This window comes from Temnothorax americanus, unplaced genomic scaffold, assembly GCF_048541705.1.
Source record: "Temnothorax americanus isolate GAGA-0224 unplaced genomic scaffold, ASM4854170v1 Scaffold47, whole genome shotgun sequence".
NCBI classification, from domain to species: Eukaryota; Metazoa; Arthropoda; class Insecta; order Hymenoptera; family Formicidae; genus Temnothorax; species Temnothorax americanus.
In genome coordinates, this window is record NW_027509624.1 from 599,410 (window position 1) to 609,136 (window position 9,727).

Here is a 9,727-nt window from a genome sequence, read left to right on the forward strand (position 1 = left end):
CACCCGCCCGTCCGTCCGCCCGCCCGTCCGTCCGTCCGTCTGTCCGTCTGTCTGTCTATCCTCTCGTCCGTCGCGTCCGTCCGGTCCGTCCCCGTTCGGGCCCGTTGCGGAGTCAGTGGATCGTGGCGTGCGTACAGCCCAGTACAGCCGGGACGTTCACTGGGTGAGATGTGCCTGCCCGTCCGTCGCAACTGCGTCGCGGGGCCTGTCGTCGGACGGCGCGACAGCCGCAGCGTGAAAATGGCGGTGTGAAGAGATGGCAGGACGCAGATCGACGCTGTCGAATGCGGCGGACTCGCTGCCGGGATCGGGCAGCGGCAGCGGCAGCGGCGGCGGCGGTGGAGGCGTCGGCGATCCGCTACGCGAACTCTTCGAGGCCTGCAAGACCGGCGATCTCGCCAAGGTGAAGGCGTTGGTCAACCCGAAGACGGTCAACGCCCGCGACACTGCCGGACGCAAGTCCACCCCTTTGCACTTTGCAGCTGGTGAGTGTCTCGGGGACACGAGACCCGTCCTTCGATCTCCGCTTTCCTCGTTCCCAGCCGTTAGTGTCGTTGCTCCTCGAATCGCCTTCACGAGGGATCGCCGAGGCCCCCTCGTAAACACGTGGACTTGGGTGGCCGAGGGAGGTTAATGAGCCAGCGAGTCACGTTCAGCTGATCGCGACTCGCCGAGCGGAGCTGTCAAGTGGTAATCGTGTGCGATGACTTCCTCAACATCGACGCATGATTATTGTTGAGAGCCCACGTGACAGAGTCTTGAATGAACGTGGGGAGTATTTTAAATGAGGATAGGGAAAGATAAAGAAATACATTTTGAATATTATGTTATTGAAAGACATTTGTTAACTGCATCTTTTTGACGTTACTCCGCTTAGGAACACCAATATTTTTACTGACTTTTTTTTTAATTAGCGCAGTTTGTGTTGTAATATTTTTAGGATTATTGTAAATGTATAACTGAGTTGAGAAATAGTTCAAACTGAGAGAGAGAGAGAGAGAGAGAGAGAGAGAGAGAGAGAGAGAGAGAGATAATCATATTGAATAAATAATTCATATCTTTGTAACAAAAAATATATTGCTGTTCAATAAGGAAATTTTTATGAATTTTGAACACGTAGGAACTTGTTATAACTTATTATTTAACTGCTTATAAGTATTTATTATCCTTATCTCACTACTTTGTGGATCTTTTGTATTTTATAGTTTTTTTATGCCTAGTTATGTAAAATGTATATATTATTTTATTTTTAGAGGCTATTATAAAAATATTAAAACTGTTACATAGTACTTAAAAATTTCTCGTAGGATATGGTAGGAAAGACGTTGTAGAATTTCTTCTGTCTGCCGGTGCGTCGATCCAAGCACGCGACGATGGTGGTCTACATCCGTTGCACAATGCGTGTTCCTTTGGACATTGCGATGTTGTGAGATTACTCTTAGAAGCAGGAGCGAGTCCAAATACGAGAGATAATTGGAATTTTACGCCTCTGCACGAGGCAGCGATCAAGGTGCTTATTTTGTACATTTTACTTATGCATAAAGTTACTTTTCTTTGTCCGATGCTAAGAGCGGAAGATGGAAATGGTGTCTAACTTTTTCATCTTCATTTGTACTTGACAGGGTAAAATAGACGTATGTATTACTCTGCTACAGCACGGGGCAGATGTAAACATTAGGAATACAGAAGGAAAGACTGCATTAGAAGTAGCAGATGTCTCTACAAAACCAGTACTGACAGGAGAATATAGGAAAGATGAACTCTTAGAAGCGGCTAGATCTGGAAACGAAGAGCGATTGTTGCAGTTGCTAAATCCTCTTAATGTCAATTGTCACGCTAGTGACGGAAGAAGATCTACGCCTTTACATTTGGCGGCTGGATATAATAGATCTAGAGTTGTGCAGATTCTTCTTCAGAATGGTGCAGATGTGCATGCCAAGGATAAAGGGTTAGTATGTGTGGACACATTCAACTTATAGATTAATATATAATAAGATAAAACAGGTCGTTTCTCATTTTATTCTATTCATAGTATTTGCTTTTTACTTTCATTTTATTCACTGTGGTCTTTACCATTCAAGCCTTATATCAAAATCCATTGTAGTTTCCTAATTGATTCGTTTTACAGAGGTCTCGTGCCGCTTCATAACGCTTGTTCGTATGGTCACTTTGAAGTAACCGAGGCACTTCTGAAGCACGGTGCCGCCGTTAACGCCAGTGATCTCTGGACGTTCACTCCATTGCACGAAGCCGCGAGTAAGTCCAGAGCAGAGGTCTGTTCATTGCTATTGAGCGAAGGCGCGGACCCGACGCAATTAAACTGCCATAGTAAGAGCGCCATTGACGTGGCACCGACTCTTGAATTACAAGAAAGACTAGCATGTGAGTTCTGAGCGCATTTATCATACTTTCTATTGTTATCATTCGATTCGTAAACGGTTATAATCGAGCATATTTTACAGTCAATGTTTGATGCATGATTTACAGACGAATATAAGGGTCATTGCCTACTGGACGCCTGCAGGCAGGCAGATCTTACTAAGCTTAAAAAGTATCTGTCCCAGGAGATTGTTAATTTCAAACATCCTTACACCGGCGACACGCCGATGCATTGCGCAGTAGCGTCACCATATCCGAAGCGAAAGCAAGTTATTGAGGCCTTGATTCGAAAGAATGCTGCCATGAATGAAAAAAATAAAGACTTCCTTACGCCGCTTCACATAGCGACCGATCACTCGCATTACGACGCGATGGACATATTACTGCGGCATAATGTGAAAGTCAACGCGCTAGACGGCTTAGGACAAACTGCACTGCATAGGTATCTTTGTTCTGGAAATCCACTTGTTTCAATTTCGCCGTAAGAAATGAGTGAGTCAGTTTTAATATTGTTCGTTCATAATACGTCAATTAATTATTTCCTTACTAGGTGTGCTAGAGAGGATAACGTACAAGCTTGCAGAATACTCTTGTCGTATAATATCGATCCTTCGATAGTGTCCCTTCAAGGGTACACCGCGGCACAAATTTCCGCCGAGAATGTATTGAAAATATTGCAAGGTAAGTTACTTGATCCGATTTCGCAATTTATTTTAAGGGGGAATATATTTTCATGTTTATGTTTAACTCCATAGATCCACCGAATGGAACCGACGATGTGGAAGCGCAACTCTTGGAGGCGAGCAAATCGGGAGATCTTGCTGCAGTAGAAAGAATTTTGCAGGCCAATCCACATGCTGTGAATTGCCGTGATTTGGACGGGAGGCACTCGACTCCACTGCATTTTGCAGCGGGTTTTAATAGAGTGCCGGTTGTAGAGTATCTATTAGCACATGGCGCAGATGTGCATGCCAAAGATAAAGGGTAATTAATTCAATATTAATGCAATAGAATATGAGTCCATTAATTAATATATAATTTTTTATTAGTTTCTCTTTAATGTTCCATAATTCAATATTTATCTTTATGTGTGATTTACGATACTTTTGATAACATTGCATGTTATATTCATTTTGATATAGTGGGTTGGTTCCTCTCCACAACGCTTGCTCTTACGGTCACTACGAGGTTACGGAATTATTAGTAAAACACGGGGCGTCCGTGAATGTTGCCGATTTGTGGAAATTTACGCCTCTTCACGAAGCCGCCGCCAAGGGCAAGTACGAAATAGTCCGATTACTGTTGAGACACGGAGCGGATGCCACTAAAAAGAACAGAGATGGTGCGACGCCACTAGACTTGGTAAGAGATGGTGATCAGGACGTAGCGGATCTCTTACGTGGAAATAGTGCTCTTCTGGATGCGGCGAAGAAGGGTAATTTAGCCCGAGTTCAGAGACTGGTTACGCAAGACAACATCAACTGCCGGGATGCCCAAGGACGCAATAGTACTCCATTACATTTAGCTGGTAAATATATCAAATATAATATTTGAGGTCAAATAAAGAGATTATGTACATTTATAAAGAAGTGGCAATGTTTTGTATTTATACATAAACTGCGCTTTTTTCTCAACAGCGGGATACAATAACTTGGAAGTGGCTGAATTCTTGCTCGAACGTGGAGCCGATGTAAATGCGCAAGATAAAGGCGGCCTTATTCCCCTGCATAACGCGTCGAGTTACGGTCATCTGGATATTGCAGCCTTGCTCATTAAATACAATACTGTGGTGAATGCGACTGATAAATGGGGATTCACGCCACTGCATGAAGCTGCGCAAAAGGGTCGAACGCAGTTGTGTGCCCTTTTGCTTGCTCACGGCGCCGATCCCTTCCTGAAAAATCAGGAAGGACAGACTCCAGTGGATTTGGCCAGCGCGGACGATGTAAGATGTTTGTTACAAGATGCTATGGCTTCTCAGCAAATTGTTCCATCGGTACCGTCGGGCAATATGGTGAACAGTGCTGGTAGTAATTCTATTAACAGTAGACCGCCTAGTATCGTATCTGGTAAGTAGAACTGTAGATATACGTATACACAGATGATATTTTTATTCTTATTATATATTTTTTATTTTTTATTTTTTTTAGTTCCTGTTACACCGCCACCGCCCCTCACTCAAGAAACAGTCATTATGCCATCTGGCGCAGCCATGACTCTATGCGTGCCATTGGCTCGCCCGACGTCGTGTCTGAGTCCAATGCCGCCGAGCGAGCCATGCTCTGAAAAAGAATCCAAAGATTTATGTAAAGAACACAACGGTACCATCACCACCGTCGCTGGTTTCCTGCAGAGTCTCGGTTTGGAGCACTTACTCGAGCTGTTCGAACGCGAGCAAATCACTTTGGATATACTGGCGGAAATGGGTCACGAGGATTTGAAGCAAGTCGGAGTGTCGGCTTACGGTTATAGGCATAAATTAATTAAAGGTATGGATAAGCTGCTGAACACAGCGGCGGGCTCCCTTTGGCAGCCTTCCATAAATCCTGGGACATTGTTAGTGGATTTATTAGCAGAAGACAAAGAATTCTTGGCTGTTGAAGAAGAAATGCAAAGTACCATTAGGCAACATAGAGATAACGGCCATTCTGGCGGTATCTTCTCTCGATACAACATAGTCAGAGTACGTATTTAATTTATCGAACGTAATATAGCAACTGACATTGCTTTTATTGATAGTTTTGTAATTAAAAACATTTTATGTAGATACAAAAGGTTCAGAATCGCAAGTTGTGGGAGCGTTATGCTCATAGGAGACAAGAAGTAGCTGAAGAAGTCGGTGCTGCCGCTCCCGCGTCTCCTAGTACTGGACCTAGGGGTACTGCTAGTTCAACTGTATCACAGGCGAACGAGAGAATGTTGTTCCATGGCAGTCCATTTATAAACGCTATCGTTCAGAAAGGCTTTGATGAACGACACGCGTATATCGGTGGAATGTTCGGCGCCGGCATATATTTCGCGGAGCACAGTAGCAAGAGCAATCAATATGTCTATGGTATATGCGGTGGTACCGGATGTCCCGCACATAAAGACAGAAGCTGTTACATTTGCCACAGGTAGGTGGCAGAAAATTAAGAAAATTAAATGTTCATAGTAGACAGAGACTTTCACGACAGGTTTCTAAGATATTAAAAATTTATCAGTAGCAACAGCTTTCATCACCATTAACATACATTAAATTTATTGATGCACTTTTCTTTTTCTATTTCTTTTTATCTTTAAAAGTACTATCTTTGTTCTCTGTTATTAAAACGTTTTTGTTTAAAATTTTTTAGACACTTACTGCTCTGTAGAGTTACGCTCGGCAAGTCGTTTCTACAATTTTCGGCAATGAAAATGGCACATGCTCCTCCCGGCCATCATAGCGTTATGGGTAGGCCATCGCAGGGCGGTTTGGTGTTCCCCGAATATGTTGTCTACAGAGGCGAACAAGCATATCCGGAGTATCTTATCACATACCAAATCTCAAGGCCTCAACAGGAAAGCGGCGGTAGCGATGGCGTTGAGGAACGGTGATCGGAAGAGCCGGGCCCCGCGGCACGATTGCGCAGCCTCTGTTGCTGTCAGAGGCCGAGAGCATGCGGCGCATTGTCGCGGACATAGAAGTCAAACTGCTTCGGACTTGATTCGTTTAACATCAGTTCTTCCATTTTTAACTGACTAAAATAGAATTTGAGAAAGTAACAGTGCGTATGTACGTATGTGTGCCTACGTGTGTGATCGAAAAATATGCAGAATATTTTATTCCAAAATAATATCCAATCTTACTAAAAGGAAGATGACCATTGTAATAGCTTATTTCTAGCATTTAAACACGATATTATTCGAGATCGATTCAAACGTCAGATGATGGTAAGGGATGTATATTAATCGTGATGTATATATTGATATCGATACAGACAGTGCGTCTCTTACGTCAAATTTGATGCGTCGACTAGAGCGTGTTCCTTAGGATTAGTCAGTATTAAAGGAAATTACAACATATTCGTATACATTTGTATACGTATGAAAGAATTAATTTATATTAATACATGTTTCAATTTAAAAAGAGGTAAAGGTGAAAGCAAATTTTGATCTTGAAAGTATACAAAATCATCGAAGGAAAATTGTAATTTACTCACCGTCTCACGAATAATAGCTTGTATAAATTAAATTTATCTATTTGATATGTACATTATAGGTAAAGTCTGCAATGTGATGAAATATATATTTATATGTACAAACAAATGTTTTTTTTAATACGAAATAATAATATAGTCACAATTATTATATTTTTCTGCATTAAAAATAATTTTGTGATTTTTATTTTAGCAAGCGCAAATTCAGCTAAGAAAAATACATTTGCCATGCGTTGTATTACTCTTCAAGTAGTATACGAAGGTTTTTATTCGGTTGATATAATTACAGATACAAATCTTTTGCATTTCGGACTTTACTTGCGATGTGTATAAACTTATATAACTTTAGTATAAGTATTGTAATATAAATAATTTAATTATCTGCTCTTTAATAGTGTTCATAAACATAATCAATGGGGTTCCTATAATTCGATAGCTTTCAAACGCTGTATAGTCTTTTTTTTTACCGAGATGAGATAATAGCTATTTTATTAACGTTGATCTGTTTCTCGGAAAGGAAGATATCGGGTGATATTCGAATCGCAGTTAAAAGGAAAACTCGTGTGCATTATCAATGCCGGGTGACATAGTTGTGCAAATTATTATGACAGCGATTGAACTACTTATAAATGGACATAAATATAGTTAAATAAATTTGACTTCGGGATACGTAACATCGTTTAAAAGATAATTTTTTAAGCGAGTTCGAACGGAAGATATCAAAGACATTTTCTGATCTCATTAAAAAAATGCCGTCTTTAACGTCCTCGCGTTCACGACACTTTTAAAATTATTTCGTCATAGTTACAAAGAGAAAGAACTATGCAAATATGTATACAAGAATAAGAATAATACGATTGTGTGTAGATAGCGGGGAAAACGAACACCATTTACAACTACAATTATTATAGTCTTAACACTTATTCTCGGTGATGGTGATCTTTTTTTTTTTTGCGTTTTTATAGGATGTTCACTTTAAGCCAAGTGCTAAGTGCTACCGATTGTCTGTGACTGGACTAGACACGGACCAGCAGCCAATTACTACGTTTACGCGAGCGTTACTTTTGTAGTAACTTACGATAATTCCTTCGCGTAAACGGGATTTTCCTTCGCGTAAACGAGATTTTGTAGTAACTTACGATATATTACTCGTTTACGCGGAGTAAATTATCGTAAGTTACTACAAAATCCTGTTCACGCGAAGGAAAATCCCGTTTACGCGAAGGAATTATCGTAAGTTACTACAGAAGTAACGCTCGCGTAAACGTAGTAAATGACTTCTCCGCGCGCTGTTGTATTTGCTGTAAAGGCTGCAGATTACAATATTTTCACGTAAGACAGATATGCAGCATGGTCGGAGTAATACTGAAGTGCGTACATATTACCACTGTGTTCTAATTGTAAGAGAACGAGAGACTTATTAAAAAAAAAGAACAATGATTTTCTTTAATTGTTAATATCTGTCTTTTCTTATTTGTTTCTTCTTGCTTGAATGTTCCAGGGATAATACGCGCGGAAAAAATCATCCATTTTTCCACAAATTTAAGGAATTATTTACGCGACGATCAGGTTTGACTTCGTTGAGAGAGCCTAATTTACCGATATTTGCGGATTTCTCCGTTATAAGCGAATTGTGAAAAATCTCCCGGAATATACAAGCAGAGCGCCGATGTGTTCTACGGCGTGTAATCGTCCAATGAATCTCGTTAAGGCACAAGTGACTATAATGCGCATGTTGCGGCTGTATCGCGACGTAGAAGTTACTCCGTAAACAGTTTAATCTTTAATTCTCAAGATCGTGTCAACGCGCACGTATCTCCCGGTGTCATCTCAACGCTTTCTTCCTATTTTTTAGGTGCATTTTCAACTGACGAAGCCATAGCGCTCTGTACTTTACGACTTGGTCGTCTATACTTTATGAGCCGTCGTTTGTATTATGTTACATCAGTCACGGAAATTTCTCGATTTCACAATTATCTCGCACATAGGACGTGCGCGATACTGCGAGAATGTACAAACGATGCGTCGCTAATGCATTGATGTAACTACAAATTCGATTACATTATACGCCTCGTTATGTAGGAGATAAATTACTGAACGGTGCACGAGATACGATTAATGATACGTCCGCGTAGAAAAGAAGAGTCACCGATGCCCCTGCTGAGCATCTTTTACATCGAAATAGACATATTTCTCTTATAGCTAGATGAGATGAGCAGAGTGTATTAATTACATCGCGTGAAGTTCATCCTTCTGATATCAGATTGTTAGCTCTTCTCTCACGATAAAATGAAGCTGACGAAAGAGAGGAGAGAGATTAGGTAGTCGCGGAATGCACTTTGCCGCTAATGAATATTTACTATTATAATTTATACTCGACGCAATACGCACCACACATAACACACGTCTGAGCGTGTAGTCGCGTCGGAGAGAATTTGCATAAGAATATCTGTTCGCGGCGCGACACGTGTTTTCGACGTGCAACAGCTGCGAGGACCTTTTTTTTTCTTTTTTTCTTTTTTAATTACAGCGCACTTTTACGGAAAGCTATTTACCGCGATGCGACGCCAGCTAAGCTCCATAAACTGTAAAAGGATATCGTTTCGCGCGTTTTTTCAGCGAGATCGAGGATACATATCGCTCGGAGGAAAACAAGTCCGGCTCCGCTGATGATAGTAAACATCGCCCAGACGGATATTCGCAAAAATTGTCCGACTCGCGCGGCGACCAATGCTGACCGGGCTCGTGCCCGTTTCGCGCGCCCATCTGCCCATCATCGGCTTCCAGAGTCCCTCTAATAGGAGGGACTCTAATCGCGCTTCCGTCCGTGCGCGCCTCTTTGGAGCCGTCCGTCGCGCGGAAAATTACGCGCCGTCGAATATATGTTTCAGAAATTGTGTGTTAACGTGACCCGCATTGCACGTGTCGCTCGGGTGCCTCGGGTATCCGGGTATCGTTTCCGACCAATCAACATTTTGACCACTGGCGCGACAAATACTTTAATCTTCTGCCGCCGATATCTTTTTGCTCATTTATTTATCTCGCGTGTCCAATTGGGGGGGGGGGGGGGGGGGAAATGCGAAAGAAAAGAAACCGACACTTATGTACACTTACAGATTGTAATATTATTTTCCGCGCGGCTTGTTTGCTCATTATCGCTATATATGCGC

At 41.8% G+C, this 9,727-nt stretch overlaps 1 protein-coding gene across 3 annotated transcripts; it reads left to right on the forward strand.

Moving 5' to 3' along the window:
• The first annotated feature begins 15 nt into the window (after nt 1-15).
• On the forward strand, nt 16-8,014 carry Tnks (tankyrase). 3 transcript variants are annotated; one of them, XM_077417051.1, is made up of 12 exons: nt 16-485; nt 1,308-1,510; nt 1,623-1,948; nt 2,129-2,382; nt 2,488-2,821; nt 2,939-3,060; nt 3,135-3,363; nt 3,522-3,907; nt 4,017-4,448; nt 4,530-5,062; nt 5,146-5,495; nt 5,715-8,014. In XM_077417051.1, exons 1-12 carry the CDS (start codon nt 257-259, stop codon nt 5,953-5,955), a joined length of 3,639 nt encoding a protein of 1,212 aa, XP_077273177.1. In that variant the 5' UTR covers nt 16-256; the 3' UTR covers nt 5,956-8,014. The 3 variants fall into 3 exon arrangements, with proteins under 3 accessions (XP_077273177.1, XP_077273178.1, XP_077273176.1); XM_077417052.1 differs by having other exon boundaries at nt 17-485; nt 1,656-1,948; nt 2,930-3,060; XM_077417050.1 differs by having other exon boundaries at nt 18-485; nt 2,930-3,060.
• The last annotated feature ends 1,713 nt before the right edge of the window (nt 8,015-9,727 follow it).